This window comes from Phyllostomus discolor, chromosome 2 (genome assembly GCF_004126475.2).
Source record: "Phyllostomus discolor isolate MPI-MPIP mPhyDis1 chromosome 2, mPhyDis1.pri.v3, whole genome shotgun sequence".
In the NCBI taxonomy this organism is placed as follows: Eukaryota; Metazoa; Chordata; class Mammalia; order Chiroptera; family Phyllostomidae; genus Phyllostomus; species Phyllostomus discolor.
Window position 1 is genome coordinate 186,303,089 of NC_040904.2, and position 24,682 is coordinate 186,327,770.

Genomic DNA, 24,682 nt, shown 5'->3' on the forward strand with positions numbered 1-24,682 from the left:
AGCATAGCTTATTTAAAAAACATTTATAGTTTGTAATAAAAGGAAATTTTTAAGTTGTTTTTATTCTTAACTTATTGATCCCACAAATCGTCATACTCTCTCTTGCTTTGTTTTCTTTACAGAATTCTTCTTTTGAAGTAGACACTCTCCCTAGTCCTCAGTCATTTTCACTTTCCTCTCTTACTGGGTCCTGCTCATGTTTCAAGCTTATCATCCTTTTGGAAGACTTTGCTATCCACTGCTTTTCTTTTCCCAGCTCTTACAGCCCTCTGTTAGCAATGATCATATTTATTATAATTCCAGTTGTTTCCATTTTTCTCTTGATTCCACCAAGGCAGAAAATTTACTATTTAATTGTTGACCTCATAAACACAAGGTAGCTTTAATAAAGAGCGAAATTCATCAATGCTTGTTAAATAAATGCATTTTTAATATTGTTATTCTATTATAGTTGTCCCATTTCCCCCCCTTGTGCTCTCTTCCACCCAGCCCACCTCCTGCTCCCACAGTGCATCCCTACACCGTTGTCCATGTCCGTGGGTCATTCAAACACATTCTTTGATTTGTCCTTTCCCGTCCTTTCCAGTATTAAATAAAAGCATTTGTAAGAAACATGTTACCCTGTGATCAACCCAGCCTGGGAATGAAATAAAACTTCTTCGCCTAGGCCTCAAAATTTAGTACACAAAAGTTGAATTCTTTTATTTTTTGTTGTATATGTTTTCTCAACTGTCAAATTTATAAATATATAAAAAGTGGGGAAAAGTAATACAGTAATGTAGGGACTTAGTGTAGAAGGAAAATCTGATGAAAAGAAGTATAAAAGAATCATTACTTTGCATATTACATCTACCTCTTTTCTCATAGCAGGAGTGAATTATATCACAATTCCCTTTTAAAATTCTCTTTCTTTTTAATTTCCTCCTCCTAATTACAAAATACTGTATAAGGAAGCACGGCAGGTTTCCATTTATTGCTCTTTAAACAACATGAAGCTGATTGTTTCCTTTTTTTCCTGGAAATTTACTGCTGTCTATTGGCATAAAATTAAAAGGAAAAACGAGAGAGGGGAGAAGCTTCTTGTTGAGAGGGACATTGGAATGGCGGAACTGCACTGCTCGTATTTCTGCTGGAGAGCCGAGGCCCAAAGACAGGGAGTGGGCGCTCACGTGCGTGCCTGTCAACCCTACGCTGATACATAGAGGTAGCCGTCCGCTTCCTTTCCTGGTTTCTTTTCATGACTGAATTAACATATCCCCTCTCATCTTTCGCAGAAGAAATGTAAGAATATATAGGCTCAGGTATTAATAGAAAAAGCAAAACTGATTCAATCAAAGTAAATTAAAGGAATGTTCAGTCATCCTCTAAAAACTTTCTTAATGAGTGAGATCATTTTTCTAGGTCCTAGGAGACAGTAGACTCAAGGTACACAAAATAGCAGACGGAGAGCTAAACTTCTGTTAAATTCTTAACTATTAGCTTAATAAGCCTTTGTATCTAAATAGTAGCTCCAAAGTTCTTTGGTGGCATATGTTCAAAGCTACAACATTTTTAATGTTATTATTGGATGGTAGCAATGTGGGGTGGAGTTGGCCTTGGAGAAATGAGAGCAGCATTACTTTGTAAGAAGGATTTTAAAAATCTCATACTTGGCTCAAGTCAGTATTGCTCCAGAACGTGGACGTGACCAAAAAGAAACAGAAAAACAACATGAATGATGTGAAGCTTGCTGTCTTGGGTGGTCCAGGAACAGGCAAATCCGGTGAGTGGTGTTGTTTCCTCTGGCATGGTGTAGAGTACAGAGTGAGAAATATATTGGCTTGTATGTAAAACTTGGTATAACTGTATACTTGTACATTGTTTTTCACTTGCAGTTTTTATTTTCTAAGCAAGTGATGTGATTAACTGTGTATTTGAAGAGTTTATGGGCTGCTTGAGGAAGATAACCGTTTAAAGTATTAATTTGTATTTTGTTTTACTGATATTTAAACATCATAGGAATAACAGGAAATCCCTCCATCACTATCCCACCCATTTCTGACTCCAACACACCTGTCCCCAAACCCACCCGTCACCAAACAACGGCCTCAAAAGAATCCTGCTCTGAGACTGAGGGTGCAAAGAAGTGTGTGGAGACCTGTGGGTTATTTTTTAAAGGTCACATTTCAGAGGAGAAAACACATTGCTCTGTAGATGCCTGGGAACTCAACATGTACCCTGACTTGAGAGGCCATTTCATTGTTTTTTGTTTTGTTTTTGCTCACATTAAAGTCACTTTATGATGGTAATGAGGATACCACCCATAGAAGCCCCCTGAGCCCAAAGACTAGTAACTGGCCAACTCAGGAGCTGTAATAAGATAATCCAACACTAGAGATCCTTTCTCTATTTTCTGGATTTTGAAGTCCCTCTGTTCTTCAGTAACTGAATTGCTTGATATTGTCCTTGTCATTAGAAGCATGTAGCATCTTGAAACCAAATTTAATTTGATAAAGAAAAAAAGAAATGCTATAGTTTCTGCACCTCAGATTTAATGAGAAGTATGCCTCTGTTACAAAAGGTAAATTGCCTCATATTTGCATCTGTGAATTAATTACACAGTGATTTGAGTGGACCCCATTCTAAGGTCACTTTTTTTCTAGCCTCTTAACCTTTACAGTTCTGTGTTGGAAATCTTGCTACTATTATTGAGACCAAATTTGGTAAAGCTTTAAGATTTTCCTGATGCTTGGTAATTTTTGACCTGAAGATAAAACCCTATGCACATAACTAGGTTATCCGTATCCTAAAACAGAGAGGACCGTAAATCCAGCTTGTTTATCTTGCAGCCCTTACAGTAAGGTTTCTTACCAAGCGGTTCATTGGAGAATATGCTTCTAATTTTGGTAAGTCACTAATTTATAGACTTTTTTCACCTTAAACTCAGATTATAATTAAGCCACAATTGAGATCAGCAAAGAATTTTAATGAAATCCTTCATTTTTGCTTTTTTAAGCAACTTATTTATTCACAGATCTTGGTTAGAAATGCCAAAATAAGTAATTGGATTGAATACTATTTTATGATAAAATTCATCCAATTTGATGTGACCTGAGATGGATTAGAAAGTCGCTTGGTTTCAGTTTAAAGGTAGAAAAACATTAAAACTGAGATCTCTTCCTGCCCTACCCCACGATATTGTAGAGCATGTAAGTGTGAATATTTTTGTAAGCTGTGAAACGATTTTGAAATTAAGTAAGCGCTGTTGAAAGATAAGAGAAAATTAATTGTAAAAGCACAAGTAATTATAAAATAAAGCTTTTTTATTGTAAAACTGTGTGAAAATAACAGGAAAATTATGTCTTGATTAAATATCATATATAATTATCTAGGTTGTTTATGTAAGTTTCAGAGAAATTCTAAAACATGTGCCAGGGCACCTTGAGATAATTTGAGGTGCATTTCACTAACTCGAATATAAGTATCTCTTATTTTGATTAGAATTAATATGGCATATGGGAAATACCACAGTGAGGAATTAATAAAAATGGGGACTGTTACTAGAGGTTTGAGTATATTTTGGCTCAGCAATTAATCAATATAATTGTATTAATATCTTATATGATCAAAGGTATGGGAAAATGCTTCGGGTTCTTTGTTTAAAAATGATGGATTTATAAGTAATATGAGAACTGAGAAAAGGGAAATAATTACTTTGTTCAATAACACTTATTTAGAGTAAAATGAAATTATGGTTGTAAATGTGTTTTTCCATGAGAAATAAACATAAACAAAAATATTTGGCATTAATTTATGCGATAATGTTATCAGAGTTCTTCAGAAAGTAACTTTAGAAAGTGTTGCATTATGTTGTTTTCGACATGTATCCAATGTGGTATTTCATTCTATACGACACCGTGAACATTTTAAGACAAGTGCCTGAAACTGATTACAGAAAGAAGAAATATATAAAAATTCTCATTGTTTTATTTCTCAGGTCAGCAATCCTTGTCAAAAGGTCAACATCACACACAAGCTAGCAAGCAGTCAGACATGAGAAAATGTTCCAGAACTACAAAACATGAATAAAACAACACCTCCCAAACAATAGCAGCAACAATGAAAAAAAATATTGCCTTAATCTTTGCAGGGTATAGTTATGTAAACAAATAAGTATCCACATTTCTGGTTAAGAATATGAAACTTAGAGACATATTGAAAAACAATCAACTTAGCAAAAGGTGACCAATGTATGAGGACAAACTAGCAAAAAATGACTCCATCTCATAAATAAAGACTAGAAGGAGAAATAATAAAATTCTAAAGACAGGCGGTGACTCGATGGCAGTTTTTGAGTTTTAGAAGTGGATATTTTAAAATATATGGAGGGAAATTTTGTGGTTCACAGTAGTAAACTTAAATCAAGTTTAGAAGGCATTCTCTGAAAACATTTTAAAGTTTAAATGTCTGGAAACATATTTTAAATTTTAATGAAAGAGATTGAAGGATCCAAAGGATCGTTATTAGAATTCAGCTGTTAGCAATAATACAGTAAAGATGAAGAGTTTATGATGCATAAGAGTCTTATGATGCATAAGAGAAATGCAGACTTGGTGGAGCCATGTTTTTTACTAGGTCAGAGGAGATGCTAACTAGTTCATAGTAAATTGTCCTTAGAAACACAGGTAATTCATCCACAGTAATAGAATGGAAGATAAGTACATAAGCACAAAAGCATATGGCTGAATAGATGTAGTGAATTTCACTTGTGAAGAATATATATGAGTAAATAAACAGGTATGTTTTTTGACCACTAGCAATAAATGACAACTCTACTAAAGTATAACCACTTGAATTTGCAAAATTGTGATCCAGATATAGGTACAGTATTTTTATTCTGCAGTATATCCATACTAACAATAAACATACATGTATTTTGCAGAATCCATCTATAATAAGCATTTGTGTTTGGAAGGGAAGCAACTGAATCTAGAAATATATGACCCTTGTTCTCAAGTAAGTAAAACAAAGTACCCTTTTATTTTTTCAATCATGATTTGAAGAAGATTGGATAGGGTCAGTGTAAAGTTGCCAGTCTTCATACTGAATTTTCTTCTCAATAATAATTATTAAAATTTTAGACCTGGCTAGTGTGGATCAGTGGATTGAGTGCTGGCATGCAAACCAAAGGGTCACTGGTTTGATTCCTAGTCAAGGCACATGCCTGGTTTGGGGCCAGGTCCCCAGAAGGGGGCACATGAGAGGCAACCACACATTGATGTTTCCCTCTCTTTATCCCTCCCTTCCTGTCTCTCTAAAAAATAAATAAATAAAGTCTTTTAAAAAATTTAAGAGATTATTTTTAGTGCTATAAATTCCATTATCTAGCTTCTCTGTAAAGTTATGACAAAAACTGTCATATTATAAATATCTTTAAAATAGAAATAATTGGCTGAATTCATAATATATTTCTATCAGGTCATGATGTAGCTATTAGAAGCTAATAGTTTAATGACTTATTATTCACTCCATATTTTCACAATTTCCTTTGTAGCTCACAGTAGAGTAGAGCATAAGGTAGTTTTGAGTATAAATCTCTTTGTTCATTCAAATACAAAAGAAGTACAATTAGGACTATATAAATATAGTTATTCAAGATTTCAAAACAACTCTCTGGGATGGATTCTTTTAGGTATGGAAAATATGTCTTAAATCTTTTTATCTACCCAACAATTTTTTTACTGATTTCAGTTTAGCACCAAAAATCAACAGACATTCTACCTACTAATATAGGTAGAAAATATTATCTCTTTTCAAAACAAATATGTGGATATTAATTCAAAGAAAATTATTATAGCTTATCAATTTTTCAAAAACATACAGATATTTTCTTAGCAAAGTATTGCAAAATGAGAGAGCTACAACTTTGTTATAGTTCACCTTTATACTTTAAACTTTTAATTAAAGAGAGTGATGAAGAAATAAGGAAACTACATTTCAGAAAATACCAGTTTTTGACTTATTTACTTCTTTTCTCAGTGAAATGGGTCTTCATTAATTCACTCTAAAGTGTGTAATACAGGTGTCAGCTTCCACCCTTTCAATGTGCTTGGTTCATTTTCAGCCGCAGAAAGCCAGATTTTCCCTCACAAGTGAGCTGCATTGGGCAGATGGGTTTGTTATTGTGTATGACATCAGTGACAGGTCTTCGTTTGCTTTTGCAAAAGCACTGATCTACAGAATTCGGGAGCCACAGACTAGTCATTGTAAAAGGTGAGATATCTTTCATTTCTTTCTCCTTTCTTTTTAGTAAATCATAGTATAGCTGTAAGCATCATTAGGAAGAGTTTAATACAGCCTTCCAATTACAAAATTTAACAGCCCTGAACAATTCACCTTCCATTCCACAGGAGTTATACACGTAGTAAAAGGAAGGAGATGAGAATACTTTATATCCTGGCTGACATAAACAGTTACTTGCCCTGAGTAAATGGCGATTTTACAAGACAGTTCCTATTGTTAACATGACACTCACTTGCAAAATAATGGTCCTCTGTACACAAGATAGTTGGCTTTCCACCCTTCCCTTTTCATTCCCACAAAAATGTTAAGGATACTAAATAAATCCAGATTTATTACATTTGGCATCCAATTCCTAGTCATTTAGTTGTTCAATCTATCAAAGTAAAATAGACAGAATAATCAAACCAATGCAAATTCTATGTATGAGAATACATTTTTCTTCATTTCACCTCCTAAAGTAAATAGCCCATCAGCGATTCCCCATTATTAATGGCCTTGGCACAAGGAGCTATAAAGAAAGACATAACTGTTCCTTAAACCATTCTTGCATTAGTAAATATAAGTTGAAACACATACATTTCCCATTTAAATTTTTTTGTTTTGTAACCTTCCCCATTTAAAATATTTTGTTCATAATGCTGATGTAAGGGATTCTGTGTGCTCTTAAGCAAATTTGCCCTTAGTCTAAAACAACAGTCTAAACTGAGAAGAAAAAAACACAATATTATCACTGAAAATTTGTATATGTACTTTTTATATCTATTTTAAAAGCCCCACTATCAAGAACCATCAGATAATAATTGATAAACAGCATTTCCCTGGAGTCAGTTGATGTAAATTCGTTTGTATCTGATTGGTTTTTAATCTTTAAGACCTATTTTTTGTAATTATAAAACTGTCGGAAGCATGGTAAGAGAAAAGGATGTGATTTTGCTAAGGTACCTCTCAGCTCTGATTTCCTGTGAAACTATTTTTTTAAAACCCCATTGTTTCCAACATTAAATGTCATATTTAAGCACCAGGACATAGGTAAGCAATGGTGAGGATATTTGTTTGATGTTCTTCCAAATCAAAGAAATCACTCAAGCATACTAAAAACATGTAAAAATAATAATAAAGCTTTTTGACATTTCCTGTCAATCTTCTTAATGTTCTGACTAATAATTTTTAGAGTACTTTCAATTCTCAGTCTGAAGAGACTAGAAAAGCAAAATATGTCATTGTTTAATTAAAATTGCATTTGATATTTATGACTCATCTTCCAATATATTTTATCATTACCCATTATTTACAATAGTTTTCTGAACTATGTGGAAAAATATACTATTAATACCCTCAAAAGTCCAACACATACTGTACTTTTTTCCTCATGGCTCACAGTGCCGTGTGGATGAAAACAACTTTAAGTGGAATCTGGGGACAATATCTCTTTAGATAGAGTTGATGGCTGCCCTTGTTCAATTTTCTCCCATAGTAGATACCTTGGCAGAGTTTCGTACCACTGAAGGACTAATAATATTACTGTATTCTTCAAACAAAAGTCTGTTTTAGGAATATTTTGTTGTAACCAGTGAAAATACATTGAATTTGACAAAGATATTACCTTAACATAGTTCTTAAATAAACAAAAAAAGATCCTTCAAGGTCATGAGATTGTGAAATTTTATCCTGAGTATGTGATAATGGATATTAACAAAGAATAAAAATCAATGAGTATTAAATGGCTTATACCTTGTTACAGATCTAAATTGTTCAATCATAGTTACTATTTAATAGAGTTACTCCTTCCCTTTTTTTCTCTCCTTTTATTTTGTATTTTTTCCTTTACCACTTAGTCCCCTTACACCACTCTTTTCCCTGCAGTTACAACTCTGTTGTCCATGTCCATGAGTCCTTTTCCCTTTTTGCTTGATCCCTCCATCCGTCACATCCCTCTGCAATAGCTATTGTTTTGCTCTCTGAGTCTGTCACTATATTGCTTAGTTCATTAGATTCCACACATGAGTGAAATCATATGGTATTTGTATTTCTCTTACTGGCTTATTTCACTTAGAATAATGTCCTTCAGGTCCATCCATGCTGTCACAATAAGTAAAGTTTTCTTCTTTTTTATGGCTGAGTAGTATTCCATTGTGTAAATATCCTCTTTCCATTGATAATGAAATGAAAAACAATATTTAGAAGCATCTTTCATGGTCTGACACGGTGACAGATAGTTTTACATATACCATTTCATTTAATCTCTATGAGAATTCTGTGTGACAATGACTATATTACCAGTTTTTATGTATCAGAGAATTGAAAGTTGGAAAAGTAGCAACCATACATTTTTAGTAAACAGAGCCATAATTCAAAAATAGGTTGGCATCACTTCAGAGTTTGCACATTAAGAGACTTGTTGCTCCTGTGTCACTTACTACACTCTTTCTAAAACAGTTCTTTACATAGATTGAGATGTGTATCACACACACATATACTATAAATAACACACACACGATATTTTTTTTTCTGTTTTGGTCCATAATCTTTTTGACATTAACCTACTTAAAAAAAGGCATTGATAATTCAATCTTGTCAAAGAATTGTGTATCTGTGTTTCAGAGCTATGGAATCAGCAGTGCTTTTGGTCGGTAACAAGCAAGATCTCTGTCATGTGCGAGAGGTTGGCTGGGAAGAAGGGCAAAAGCTGGCGCTGGATAACCGCTGCCAGTTCTGTGAGCTGTCTGCAGCAGAGCAGTCTCTGGAGGTAGAAATGATGTTTATCAGAGTTATCAAGGGCATCCTGACAAACTCCAAACTCAAAGAGAAGAGAAGATCCAGTGGATCTAAATCAATGGCCAAGCTGATCAATAATGTATTTGGAAAGAGAAGGAAATCTGTTTAGTAGGCATGTGGTCCTTGGGGACTTATTATATCAGAAAGTTTCAAACATTCATTTAATAATTGAATTTAACCTTTGTTTGCCATTAAAAAATCTTTTAAAGATATAAAATGATTGAACAAAAGCCATAACTGTGTTTTCCAACATATAGTTTTCCTTTTTGGGTGTTTATATTTTGTATACTCTTCTTCATACTTAACCTTTTCTTTATTACATAAAATAACACTCCGTACAATCTACTGGCTGATTACTATACAGTTTGCCTTACAAATAAACATTGCTTATATAATTTTTATTAAACTACTATTCTATAGGCCTGTTTATCTTTATATATTTCTTTAGAATGAAATATATAGATATTCATATATTTCATATTTTATAGAGCTTAATAAATTTGTGAAAGTTCATGATTTATTTAACAGAAATGCATGAATTTAATTTTTGAAATGTCCTCATAATAATCTAGTTACTTTATAATATACAAATTTTGTTTATATCATAGGTTTTAAGAGGTTAGATTTCTTGCCCATACACACATAGATTGTAGCAGGTGTGATGTTGAAAATCTCTGTTTTCCTTTGTATGCTATGCTAACAAGGGCGATTATAACAGATACGTTAACTTGTGCAGATAAGATCCTTTTGGGATCAAAAGATTAGTCCTTTATAGTTCATTTAGAAATCATACATCATAAGGAACAAATTAATAACTGATTGGTAAATATATAACCTTGAGGATCTTATTGCTCTAAAAGAAATATTGCATTAGAAACAAACACTTTGAACCTTCTCAGATTACTTCGAATATTTTTCAGAATTCAACTGACTCCCTTCTGGACTTTCTTATTATTTCTACTGTCTGTGCTGAGCTTGCCACCAACTACATTTCAAGATGTGGTCTTAGGCCTAACTTCAGCCAAATCACTGAAAATTAAGGTTTGAAAATCAGAGAAGTTAAACTGGGAGTATAAACAATGCTACCATATACTTGGCTACAAGTTACACATCAGTAACTTGGGGTGCAATATCTTGAGTAGACAGTTGTAGATGAGAGTGAGGGAGGGGTTACATAGAATATTAGCCTGGGTAGGAAAGGATGTATTGACATGGTGTTAATTACGTTGAATTGTGATTCAACCTTTTAGGAGTGACACCTAGAGCTAATTTCTGTAGCTTTGCTGTTCACTAGAAGTCTAGCCTTGATGATACACTAGAATAAAAACAAAAACAGTGCAAATAAAAGAACTTCATGTGGTGGTATACAAAACCATTCAGAATGTTCATAAAAATGGGGGAGTTAGAATTGATATGGTAGGTTGGACCCAAGAGACAACCATCTGACTGTGTTCTCTGGGACAGTTCAGGGAACCTCCTCAGGAAATGAGAAATGCACTGGTGAGGCGACAATTTTAAGAAGCTTAATAATGACCATGCTCTCCAGGTCAGAGTTGACAGTAGGAAGGCTGCCATGGAACCGATGCTGACAATAGAATCCTGGAGCAGCAAAATCTGGTGCTGTTACAGAACACAACAAGGGGGGCCTGGGATGATATACTATTATTGAAAGAAGGCCCCGGGTCCGTTATGTCAGCTGCCAGAGGAAAGACGTCTCTCAATGCCAGAGATTTGTGAAAAGGAAAGAAAATGTTTATTTAATGCTATACAAACTTAAAGTAGTGACCTAATGTCTTTACCAAAATCCCAAAGTCCCTTAAAACACCCACAAACAGACACAGTCCTTCCTTCCTTCCCCTTTTGCCCAGTCCAGAGTACCGTATGTCAGGGAAGGAAATAGAAGTCCATGGCTTAGGTAATCTTCTAGTTCTTCTCAGTTAGTACTCCCTCTCGACTGGGAGACCTCCCTGGGTTCCCGGCACCCTCGGCTGAGTCGCCGGGATCTCTGCCAAAACCAGGTGGTGGTTCCCCCTTCTAAAGCTGTGGGGGTCCCCACTCTGCCAGGCCGCGTGGTTCTCTCCTCAGGGCTGCCGCATGGTTCTCCCTCTCTCAGGGCTGCACATGGTTCTCCTCCTCAGAGCTGCGCATGGCTCTCCCTTCTAAAGCAGCATGGTTCTCCCTCTCCTCCTCAATGGCCGCCAAATCTGGGTTTTTAAATCCCCTCGGCCAATCTTCTTCTGCAGCCCCATTTCCGACTCCTCCCACACTCGGCTTCATATGCCAGAACTCGTGTCCTTCCAGCTTTTCTGGGCTGCCATCATGAGTATGGGCAGGCATGGCCCCATGTCCTGGAGCCAATCCTCTCTGAGCTCCCACGCAGGCGCTGTGACTCAGGGGACCCGCCCCCCCCCCCCCCCAGTTACATCTGGGTGGGGAAGTTACTTCTGGGTGGGGAAGTTACTTCCATTCCCCTGGCTTAGAGCTGATCACAGCTACTTAACATATCTATGCAACCAGTCAAAGGTTATAGATATGCCAAACAACCACGCCAGAGCTTAGCTACAAGGCTGTTGCTATGCTAAACAGCTCTCAATGACCCTGCTCCATTTGTCCCTTCCCCCAACCCACACCCTGGGCGGGGGGGGATGGAGACATCCCCAAATCTCCTGGACACCTTAAGTTCTGGACCCCATTTCAAATGCCTATTTGGGGCCCCCCTCTTGGCTGCACCCTGTAACAGTGCTAGGATTTAACCTATTGTCTGTTACTCATCTACTATGATACTCAGAATAGAAGGTCCATTTCTGATACAGGTTGGTTGCAAACTTAGAAGTGACATGCTCAATCAGCTTTACGGAGGCAAAGTCCATATGGTGGACTCATGCATTGCTTCCATCCCCACCATGGAGAATGCTGTTATCCTGGGTCCATTACATAAGCACAATAGTGGTCAAGAAAAGAGTCGGGTTAACTGCAAGCAGGTTATCCTGTCCATCTGATTATAAAGTGACTTCTCATTAGTGGATGCTGTCTGGTGGGTGTTAACATGATGCACAAAGATTTGTATGTTTTATGCCCTCTCTGAGAAATTCATGCACATGCTTTTCCTCCAGTTATGCTTGTTGTTGTTTTGCCAGTCTTTCCTCTTTATTACCCAAAATAGTGCTCAAATACCTCTGACCAACTTGCAAAACCGTGATCCTGGCCTAGAAATATGTACCACATAACATCTTTTCCTACCACACAATGTAGACAACAAAGTGTACTTCTTGAAGCTCTGACAAATGGGATTATTTTCTTTCACTGATGAACCTCATGGTTACTTTTGTGTAGGATGTAAGGAGGCACAGCCCTCTTTTGGCACAAATACATCAAGCTTAGGTGATGAAAGCTTCTTATTAACTGAGGATATTTAGATGATATTGCTATATAAATGAGAAAAAACCCTTTACTGTATAGAGTTATTCTAGTAAATTAGTGATATACTTTTTTTGGTTAACTGTTTATAGGGATATTATTAATATTTTATAATTTTGCTATTGACTGTATATGTATTTATATATACATGTATATCAGTTTAAGCATTTATACTTCAACTTGTTTATATTAGTTTCATTTTGTTTTATTCTTATTTTTCTCCTAAATAATCTTAGTTTTATAAACTTGGTTCTTCATTCCTTAATAATATTTTCCCAGTTAGAGATTCTCTGAAGGTGAATATATTGCATTAAAAACAAAATATTTATCTAATTACATGTAAGAATTCTAGTGTCAAAATGGTATGAAAATTCTTTCATAGCTTAGAATCTGTGATGCATCTGAGTGCAAAACTTTTCTGCTAAAGTTACTGCTTATATTTATGTATATTTAAAATTTTGTTTATTGTACCTTGATTTTTTAGCAAGATGGCCTGCTTATTTTATTTTAAGGGGTTTATGGAACATACCACTAAGAACAAACTCACAAAAAGGGAGGGAGAGAGAGAGGTAACTATGGGAGGTGATAGATGTGTTAATTAACTTGATGGTGGTAATCATTTCACAGTGTATACATATATCAAAACATTGTGTTGCACACTTTAAATATATCACATTTTACTTGTCAACTGTACTTCATTAAAGCTGAAAAATCATCATTATTTTACATTAAAAACAGAATTTATATTTTAAAAGTAGTTTCTGTGAGGTAGCTTTAGATATGAACTGTTGATTTTCAGGGTGAAATGTAAAAGTAGTAGTTAATTTTTCCTTTTACAATGTGACCATTTTAAAACATATCCAGGCGGTTTTTGACACTTCTCCCATCAAAGGTTGAGTCTAAGTCTCCTTCCCTTGCTTATGGGTCATCGGTGTTGTCTCTCTGTGGTAGAAATAATGGGTAGAGCTCAATGAGACCCTGTTGGTTAAGGAGCTAGAGCTCCCATCCATTCCTCCCTGGGACTCTGCTTGAGGAGCAGTGAGTCAACATACATGCATCTGGCTTCCCTGAAGGCACCAAGCTGGGGCTACTGCATGATGCTAGGCATCACACAACTACCAAATACACTGGCAATTATTCATGTAACTCAGGTCTCTGACCTTGGAATACCCCAGGTGATGCCAAGTGGAGCAGGGATGAATCATCCCCACACAACTTCACCCCATATGCAGATTTAAGAATGTAATAAATATTGTTGTTTTGGGGTTTTAAACTGTTATGTTTTGGGGTTGTTATGTGGCAACCATAACAGATACTTCACTAAAACTTGTAGTAACTCAGCCAATATGAAGTGCTTGACTTTCTTAGGGTGAAAAAAGGATTCTTCTGAAAGGATTCAAAATGGTCTACAGGATGAAGTTGTCCCAATATTAGTGTTCTTGTGAATACAAGTCACATGTAGAGCAACTTGCAAACCTACAAATAATAAATTGCAGTCTTCTAAAGTGAAAAAAACCACATCTACTTACAGAGAAACAAATATATCAACATCAGGCTATAGAATGTTGTAGGCTGAGGATAGCAAATGTGTCTATAAATCTCAGAGATAGTTAAGCTGTATCACTCACTAGTCTGGGGATTGCCTATGCTGCTTCTAGTAAAAAAAGATGCTGTCATTCATTTTGGATGAGCTTCAGTGAGATAACACATAATGAGGGGCAACAGCTGAGGAAGGGAATGCCAAAGAGGAGGGGCTTTTGAAATGGTTTTGATTTAATACCAGGCATGCACTATTAATAAAGAGGTTGAATGATACCTGTATGTTTTATAGGTTTATAAATTGGCTGTAGTAAAATATTTTACATCTTAGATCACTAGGTATTGTTTCAGCTTATTATGGGAGATATCTGTCTAGAGTTGACTGAATTGTATTAATCTGAACCTAGTTTAATGATGCCTTAACATTTTTATGGGGGAATTTAATGTTTGCAATATCCATGTTCCTTATTTGAAAGCGTGACTTATAGGTTTCTCATCTTCCTTAAATTATGAAATCCTTCAGCTAATAAAGGAAAATGATTATAGTTTGCAAAAAAGGCAAAGTCATTTAACAATCCATATAACTGTCTATTGTAGGACTTTGCATAATAATTGTAATTTAGCTATTAGGGATTCTAAAGGCAGTTATCAGTCATACTCTACAATTCTAAGGGAATCAGGCAAAGCCCAAATTATTTAAAGTATTTTAAATTCCTGAAGAAAAAAAGAGATACTATAAATCGAAAATATACTCTACAGTGACAAGATATTATTTTCAAAGCAAAGAAGAAGTTCATCATAATTTTCAAATGTATAAACCACCAAACAGATTATTATTCTTTCCTTTGGATGGAGATATTTATTTATAATAGTAGAAATATAAGTTCTTCCAAGGAGGGAATTAGCAGACTATGAAGTGTCAGTTGCAATGTGGGATTTGAAGAGTTTAATAATCTTGGAACAACTAAGGCATAAAGAGTTCAGAAAAAAAAGATAAAGTTGAAGAAGAATAAGAGATGGAATTGCTTGCCATTATATGAAAGTATTACCATGAGTTATCTCTGTAATTTTTAGATCATTTTAAAGGGCTAAAAATGAATATTTAACAGCTAGATACATTGAAACATTGCAAAACATACATTAAATTATAGACTGATAATTTCCCAGCTCTAAAGTTACTTTCCTGGTAATAAATTATCTAGGTTTTCAAAGTTTGGGTGTATTTCTACATGGAAGCACATCCAGGGTTAAAATTCTTGGATTGAGCTGGAGGTAGAATGTTTAATTTATTCAATCAACAATAATAAAAAATAACATGTTGGTTGACTTTTATCCGACTTTGAGGCCTAAGGTAAAAGAATTCTATTACTCACATTATTATTCTCCACAACAGAAGAGGTTTTGAGCAAAATTTGTTCAAAAGTAGTTTGATCATCTTATTATTTTTAATAACATCTTTTAGTAGCTAAACATATTTGTAAACTAAACACATATATGTGTGTTCATGTATATGTGTATATAGATAAACTACTATTTATACATATCACCAGTGAGTGATATCTATTAAAGAGCTTCAAGGTGTTACAGATATTGGCACACATGTTTTTTAATCATGTGGGTTAATTGAGACATGAACAGCTCCAAGGACTGAATCTGCCATTTTACCATTTTCTATTAAAATTCTATTTTTTAATTTGAATAACTACAGTTTATAAGACCACTGAAACTTCATATAACAGAAGTCATGGAACAGAAATTCAGTGTTTTTAACTGAATTAGGACTTTATCTGTCATTACAGATAAAATCATACCTTACATTTGTGACTGAAAATACACAGTTTGCCTGTTGCTGGGTAGCTAGAGTATACAGGACACAGCAAAAGTAGGTTTACAGTTGTAAGTTCATGAAACACAGAGTTAATTCTTGTGTTATTGTTTATTAGTTATTGTATTATTTTCCATAGGAACAACTGAAAACCTATTTTTGCCCATCCCGTATTACCCTTTCTGTCAGCCCTGGCTTGGACAAGAGCGTTACACAACCAGAACACTGTCCATCTCTCCCTCTCCCCCATGAGAATAAGTTTACGAAATAGCCACAGCCCTTATTTCCTATCACTCAGGACTCAGCACCAACGTCTTTTATCTTTCTTTAAACACTCACAGCGAGAGAATAAAGAAGGCGGTAGTGTCAAACTGTTTCTTAGCCTGTCTAGTACTCACGGGTAAAGGCAACCATGCAGCTGAAGCAGAGATTGTGTTGTTGAAAATGATGGGGCAGGGCCTCAAAGAACTGTGGTTTAGAATTTTTCATGGGTAGAATTTGTTTAAAACTAATTTATGTTGTGTTACTTATTAAATATATTCTTTATTCTCTTTCCTGTGATGAGAGGATGGCAAGTTTGGGAACCACTTCCCAACACAATAAAGTGAAGACTAAATCAATTCCAACTCTGAATAGGCATTATGCTGAGACAGATACGACAGCCAGACTTCCAGCATGAGATCTGAGAGAGCTACAGTATCTCCTTTCAAAATACTGATTCAGAGAGTGATGAAGATAAGGATAAAATAGGTGCACCTATGTTGGTAAAACTGACCATATGACATCTTTCCTTTTATAAGGATTGGAAACCATAAAACTGAACAGCTAATAACACCACCACCAACATATGCATTATTAATAATAATAATAGATTTTTAAAAAATATTGCTCAAAAAAGAACATAGCAATATTAATCTGACAGGTGAAAGTATATGTCTAAAAACAATTTTTAAAATGAAAAATGGGAAATCTAGAACAGACTTTTAAAATCTTCATTTAAGACAGTGAAGAGTTGCGTTGACATTACAGAAAATAAGAAATGAAATTGGTGTAAAGCAAGAGATGCTTAACAACACAAAGGGCAAAGAGATGAATGATACATTAAAAGCATATCATAATATAAATATTTTAAGTATAAAAGTTAGATTCTAACCTAAAATAATAAGGACACATATTCCTAGAACATAAACTCAGAAATCCATAGTAGAAGCAACAATCCCTCTCCTGGTTGTGCAAAGATACAGAACTCCACATCTCAAATATGATTTGGTGTGTTGGGGAAAAAATAAACAAAACATCTTCTGGTCTTCCATAAAGAAAAACCATGAAACAATCAATGGGAAAAATCCAGCATAGCTTCAATTTTTTTGTGACTGTATGATAGATTAGTTAAGAAAATTGAAAAGTCTAAAAAGTTATGAGGGAAACATTTGCAAAACCCTTGTTATAAAGATAGATAAATTATGTGAAATGTGAAGATTAAACATTTTCAGATAGATACACAAGTGCTCTGAAAATATGCTCAATTAGTGTTACTAAAAGACTTTCAAAGCTTCAATTCCAATAAATAAAGATTAATCAAAATTAAGAATTTAGGAATAGAAGGCTATAAAATGAATGGTGTTGTGGTGTTTCTAATTATATGAATACAACAATATTGTGATATTATTTATCACTGGTGACTCAAACAGACTTCTAGAAACTTGGACTCTATATTCTCAGGAAAATGTGGTATTTAAAGGAAGCTTTGTTATAGCAGAGAAAAATGTAAATAATATTATTGTCTAAAAATATAGTTAAAATAATTATGGTATGTGGACTATATAATCACTGTGAATATTAAAGGCCTGCCCAGAAGGTATACAGCCTTGTAATATGTAAAATGGAGACATTTATTGAAGAAGATATAAGATACAAGAAACATTGTACATAAGACAATGATACCTCAGTCCCCTTCAAAGTAGGCACCTGGGGACCTCACGCAGTTCTCTAATTGCCATCAGCTGCCCTGTCATATTTTCCTAAATCTTGTCAACAGCCTGAAATTTCTTTCCTTTCAAAGGTGAGTTCAGTTTTGGGAAAAGTGAGAAGTCACAGGGCACCAAATCTGGGCTGAAGAGGGGCTGAGTCCCCTGGGTGATTTGATGTTTCATCAAAAAACTCTGTACAAGATGTGATGCATGAATGGGCACATTGTCGTGATAAAGCTGCCAGTCACTGGTTGTCCATAGTTGTGGCCTTCTGAATCATCCAAATAGTTTCCACAGGGCAATGTTCAAGCTTAATGCAAAATTTGATGCAGATTCATTGGTCTACTCAGTCAGTCAGTTTGAATGTAATGGAGACACAATATACCTGCTTACTGGATGGTGTCTATCACCCCCACTGACTAGTACAGTGAAGTCATCATTGTTCTCACATGTGCATTCCAGTCCATTCTCCTTGGCTGCCAGGTTACATCGATGTCACCCAAACCATTCTCATGGTTTGACCAGCCATTATATTAACGATGGCTGGACTTTTTCTGGACAGAGCTCATATGCTAGGTATGAAGCACAGTGCTAGGTGGTGTAAGTATATTTTATATAAACATATAAAAGTGCCTTGCAAAGAAGATATTGTCTCATTTACATAGCTTACATAGTCATTTCATTTACATACCTCAACACAGATTAAAAAATAATCAAAATGAAAGGCCAGTTATTGCTTGAGCTGGGATTCACTAGTAAATGAGCTGGCTCTAACTGCTCTCTCCACCGCACCACACTTTCTCAATACTACTGAATAAATGTACCCACACTTAAAGTCATTTCTACAAATGCTTTTTAACTTATTAGGAGATGCCTATGTTTTGATAATAAATATAAAAGCAAAATACAAAAGTATATGTAAGTATGATTTCATCTATACATCTAGAAAAATTATTGCAAACTAGTATACCAAATGATTATGCCAAAGGATTTTCAATCTGTGCTTTCCAAATTTTCTGTAAATGAACATTAATTAGTTTTATAATCGAAAGATGATTAAAGATTATTTCATAATTACAAATATTGAAAGGCTTTACGGGGCTGATTTGCATAGTCAAAAATTTTAAAGGAATAATAAAAATCTTTGCACAGCTTACTTTTATTAAAATCTTAAAGATCTTTATTTTTGAAATCTAAATCAAATACCAAATGTTAACCACATTTATTAACTTCTGATTTCCTTTCATCAATTTTGTATGAGTGTGCATTATATTTATAATTTAGAAAGAAGGGATATATATTTTTGCATTTTTGATTATTGTAATTTACATAAAATAAAATATACATATTTTGGGCACATAGTTCAATGAATATTTTAAAATGTACTCACCTGTGTTAGTATTGTCAGATCATGACATCTAACATTTCCATCATCCTGGAAATCTCCCTGGTGCTCCCTTCCATGCAATCTGGAAGTCAGCATGCCAGTTTTTCATAAACATAAATGTAACTTTATAAACAATGGAAAGAACATGCAATTACTATTTACAATAGAATAAACATATAATCTGTATGGGATGAGTACACCCATATTACACTACTTCAAGCTCAAAGAAAGTGGCGTCTTGGGATTCTTGTTCACCCAAATCTCCCCAGGGCCTTACCACAGTGTCTGGCACATAGTTGAAGCCCATAATATATTTATTGGATAAAATATGTGAATGCACATTATATAGCAGGCACTGTGCTATGATTTTTTAATGTTTTATCATAATATTCTTTTATCATGGAAGTAGATGCTATTAATAAGTAAAAAGCTTTAAAAATAATCTGAAAGTATAATGAACAAAAATGCTGACAGTTCTGTTAAACCATTCTCAAATTACTACTCGCAAAGTATTCAGTATTACCAGTTTAGTGTGTTTCTTTCATCTCATCTTCGCTCTTACAAACACAAAACACATATTCTTTTAATAAGTAAATACAACAGTCAATGTTTATCAACCACGTTTTATGGGGTAGGCTTTAGACCAAGCTTTGGAGCTAAAGCAGCAAACACGAAACTCCACACTTTCATAAAACTTTTGTTTTTCTAGGAAAAGACAATGATAAAACATATTAATTTTACAGTATTTTAGATAATTTTGACTGCATAAAGACTACAGCAAAAAATAAGCCAGCCAAGAAATACAGGCATGCCACAGGCTTGGGAAAAAGAAGGGGTGACTATTTTAAACGGAGTTAGGGATGGACTTTCTGAAAAAGATCTTTTGAGCAAAGACATGAAGGTGATCAGGAGTGAAGCATTGAAGAAAAAAAAATGTTTATTGGGGCCTGGGACCAAGTGGGCTGTGGTGGGCGGGGGTCTACCTGTCACAGAGCTGGGGTTTGGTGGCTAGGACAACAAGCAAGGGCTGCCAGACGCCTGGGCTCTTGAAGCCTTCCTGCGCACACTGTCTCTGACCAGGGAACTTGAGGCCAAGCTGTCCTGTGCCAGGGACTTCACATTGACCTTGGCTCAGCCCACCTGTAGCCCGGCAGGCCTCTGGAGCGCCACGACCACTGCCACCTTCCTGTTCTCAGTGAGCTGGTTCCAAAGCTGGCGAGGTACTAGGTTGTAGTTCTCCACAAGGTCACGGATCTCCAGGTACCTCCACAGATGAGCCTCCTGGGTGAAGTTGCAGTTGCCCTCGGTGCACTCGAATTTTCTCATTCTTTGCAGCATCTGCTGTGCACATGCGGCTGCTCCATCACTGTGAAGGTTTTCCCACGGATCTGGCACAAGTGAGAGCAGCTTGATTGGGGGGGGGGTGTGGAGGTCTTGTGACAGACGTGACACATGTAGGGCTTTCCTACTGAGTATGTGCTCAGGTGCATGTTGAGATCGGCCTTCTGAGTAAAGGTGTGGCTCACAGACTTACTGCCGCTTGTTCCTGAGCTTGGCTTTGGGGCTCATCTGAAGGCCATTTTGACTTGAGGCAATGTCCCTGCACTCCTGGCTCCAAACAGCTTCTTCCCACAGTACTTGCAAGCCTTGCTCAGTTGCAGTTTAATTCTGGACAGAAGCGCTTGGCACAGATGGGACAAGCATGGGGTCTGGGGGCTCCATGCAACTGGATTCTGGGGCTCTCCATGTCCTTCTTCTTAATGAGCTACTGGGAACAGAAAGAACACTGGTAAGAGCATCGCCCCGGTGTGAAGCACCAGGTGCACCCGCAGCCTCATCCTGCAGCAGAAGATCTGCAGACTGCCCCAGCACTTCCAACAGTTCAGAGCGTCATGCTCCGTGAGTTTTTCCTTATGAAAGTGATGCTAGCCACATTTGGGACACTTGAAAGGATTTCACCAGTGTGTTTCCTGTCATGGGCTTGTAGGTAATATTTGCTGAGAAACATGTATGGAAAGAAAAAGAGTCAAAGAGTGTCCTTTCACCTACTGTTTCTAAAGTGCCTTGAATTCAAAATGAGTATGCCAAAGTGGTGTGTGTTGGGGTGACACATTCTGATTTCCTTCTAATGGATATAGATATCGTCTAGGATTGCATGGGTTGGATGCATATGTTTGTGGTATAGCGTGGAGTGGGAGGACCACACCTGGAAAGAAGTATTTCAAGCTTAGTGAAATAACCATCTTCTTTAGTGAGACTGACCTGGCAGCAGGGGGAAATGATGGCATGATGTGTGATACAGAATGTGTGGCCTCAGTAGTTGTAGAAAATATAAAGAAGTTCACAGTGTACATGGGACTTGTTTAGAATTATACAATATAGTTTTTTTAATTGTTTTTTCACAGTATTTAAAATTTTTTAAAGATTTTATTTATTTATTTTTAGAGGGGGAAGGGAGGGAGATAGAGAGAGAGAGAGAAACATTAATGTGTGGTTGCTGGGGGTCATGGCCTGCAGCCCAGGCATGTATCCTGACTGGGAATCAAACCTGCGACACTTTGGTTCTCAGCCTGCGCTCAACCCACTAAGCTACGCTAGCCAGGGCACAATATAGTTGTTTTTTTTTTTAATTTTAACATGAAAACTTTTTATTTCAGTTTTAAAAATACAATCTGCCCCTCAAAACATGATGTTGATTTTAGGTTTTATTAATGATTTTTTAAATTTTTACCATGAAGACTTTTTTTTAAGATTTTATTTATTTATTTTTAGAGAGGGAAGGGAGGGAGATAGAGAGAGAGAGAGGGACATCAATGTGCAGTTGCTGGGGGCCATGGCCTGCAACCCAGGCATATGCTCTGACTGGGAATCAAACCTGCGACACTTTGGTTCTCAGCCTGCGCTCAATCCACTGAGCTACGCCAGCCAGGGCTACAATATAGTTTTTTAATACACTACTTCCAACCTAGAATCTTGTACACTAATAGTTTGATTGATATCTTACTATACAAACTCCTAATTCTTTAGCCCATTTCCAGATGAAAGATGTGTGTGCATGCATGTGGAATGATTAAGGCAGACTGAGTGGATGCATGTTGCAAAGGCAGGGTTCCATCCAACTCACAAATGGATGAGAACCCATTTTAGAAGTGTGCGATTGTGGATGTGTCCCTGGACTCTTCAATCCTTGTATTTTATTATGACTTTTATCTTCGTCTTACACATATTAAAATTGCTTGTGTTTTCATTGGTAAATATCTAATATAAAAACCATTATCTTGCATTGCTTCTTTAAAACATCATTGTAAACGCAGTTCTTGTGTTATCATTCAATATGTTACATTTTAGTGATGTTTTGTTACTTGTACTATAGGAAGTTAATAGGCCTCATGAACTGTATCTAGAATAGAAGTTGTACTGGTAGCATATTCCAACCTCTAAATGCCTTTCATGTCAGCAAGAGAGATACCATCAGGCATTTGAAAGCTCCAGCCTATTTATAAAGATACCATCAAAACCTGCCTGATGTAGCTGACTTATGAATCAATTATCTGAACTACACCAAGTGATGTATCTATTCTGAATTTTAGAGTCATACATTTGAAGCTAAACTACAAACAGATAAACTATTCAACAGCCTGTCATGATCTTTATCTTCATGTTTATATCTGTCAAATGTGAGGGGGAAAAAGAAGCAAAACCTTACTGATTTACTGGGAAGAGTTTTAAAAAAATAAACCACACTTACAAATTCTCTCTCTCTTCCTGTAACATACACACACACGCAAGCACACCTGGCTGTCCAATTACCATGACCTGAGGGAAAATCAGCACACAGATGAAAAAGTAAGATTTAAATAAAATTCAGAGCATGTAGGGATTACTGTTGTTTTAAAAGGGGAAAATATCAATAAGTCATATTAATTCTCTTAGCTTTCATGTCTTAAATAGCTCAGTATTTCAGTAAACAGAAATGTCATCATTATATTAAAAGTCACAAAGCCACTGGATGTGGAAATGGTCATGTTTCATCCCAGATGCTGTTGAAATCATCAAGTGTGAGAGAGATCTATGACTTTTTTTGGTTTTGTTTGGTTTTGCTTTTAGGTGATACTTCACCAGGCATGTTCTGCATCAGCATCTACTCATAATTTGTAAATGTTATTGCAGTTTTATTGCTTTGCCTGGTAGTGTTCAAATTTCATGATAATTTTGTTCATGTTGACCAAACTCATGAGAAAGAGACACACTAACATGACAATGTACTAATATAGAATATGAATATGTAGTAACTTCTAACTACTCAATGAATTATCTTCCCAATAGGAAAACCTGTATAAGAGACCAAATTTATATCAGAAAGTTGCTTTTGAATAAGCAACTAGAACAGGAACAGAATCATAGAAATGGAGATCACAGTGGGAGTTATTAGTGGGAGGGAGAGGGAGAGAATGGGGGAAAAGGTACAGGGAATAAGTAGCATAAATGATAGGTACAAAATAGACAGGAGGAGGTTAAGAATAGTATAGGATATGGGAAAGCCAAAGAACTTATGTGTACGACCCATGGACATGAACTAAGGTGGGTGGGAACGCTGGATGGTGAGGAGGTACAGGGTGGAGGCAGATAAAGGGAAGAAAAAATTGGGGCAATTGTAATAGCATGATCAAAATATACTTAAACATAAAAATAAACATCTGTTTCATCACAAAAAAATAAATAAATTTGCTTTTAAAATAGCAGAAACTCATTATCTTTGAAAAAGTTACTTCTAGGTGAGTTAAAAAATGAAGCAATTAAACATTAAATTAGAAGAATGTTACATTTACATTGTAATGTGTTTCATATGGAAAATAACACAATAATTAATAAATAATAATACAAGAATAAATTCTGTGTTTTGCGTGCTTAGAACTGTAAACCTACATTTGCCTCACCCTGTATTTACGTGCTAACTTCTAATGTTTCTATAAATACAGTGTCAATTATCTCTGTATTTACTAAGATTCACTTAAATATTCAAAAAGGTACAACCCATGTTGAAAATCCCAAGTAAAAGTAACAAATGGAGAGAAAAGGGTGGGGCATTTTTATATCAAGCACTGTTCTACAACATAAACATGTCCTACCACAGGGCTAGGTAGTTAGGGGACAACTTAAAATTTCAGTGTCTACTTTATACAAGGTATTATTGTCTACATAAATAATTCTGAAATTTTATCCCCTTAAGTAAATGATTTTCAGTACCTTCTTGTTCTTAGACTATGTTAATATCCTCCAACATTGTGGACCTCACAATATTATTATGGACAAAAATACGTGTTTCAAAGATTTAAGTAAATATTTATTAAAACATTTAAAGGTTTATATACACAATAGGTATAAAACAGCATGTTGAAGGCCCTGGCTGGCATAGCTCAGTGGATTGAGCACGGGCTGGGAACCAAAGTGTCCCAGGTTCGATTCCCAGCCAGGGTACATTCCTGG

The 24,682-nt window shown here is 35.7% G+C and overlaps 1 protein-coding gene across 1 annotated transcript; it reads left to right on the forward strand.

Moving 5' to 3' along the window:
- Positions 1-1,289: 1,289 nt before the first annotated feature.
- RERGL (RERG like) lies at positions 1,290-10,661 on the forward strand. Its single transcript, XM_028533323.2, has 5 exons — positions 1,290-1,762; positions 2,829-2,885; positions 4,922-4,995; positions 6,104-6,252; positions 8,884-10,661. Exons 1-5 carry the CDS (start codon positions 1,711-1,713, stop codon positions 9,164-9,166), a joined length of 615 nt encoding a protein of 204 aa, XP_028389124.1. The 5' UTR covers positions 1,290-1,710; the 3' UTR covers positions 9,167-10,661.
- Positions 10,662-24,682: the final 14,021 nt, after the last annotated feature.

Excerpts from the sequence above, each read along its gene's own strand:
- RERGL (XM_028533323.2), top strand. The coding sequence starts at position 1,711 with ATGAATGATGTGAAGCTTGCTGTCTTGGGTGGTCCAGGAACAGGCAAA. Across the intron at positions 1,763-2,828 it reads TCCAGGAACAGGCAAATCCG|CCCTTACAGTAAGGTTTCTT; the intron begins GTGAGTGGTGTT and ends TTTATCTTGCAG. Across the intron at positions 6,253-8,883 it reads CAGACTAGTCATTGTAAAAG|AGCTATGGAATCAGCAGTGC; the intron begins GTGAGATATCTT and ends TCTGTGTTTCAG.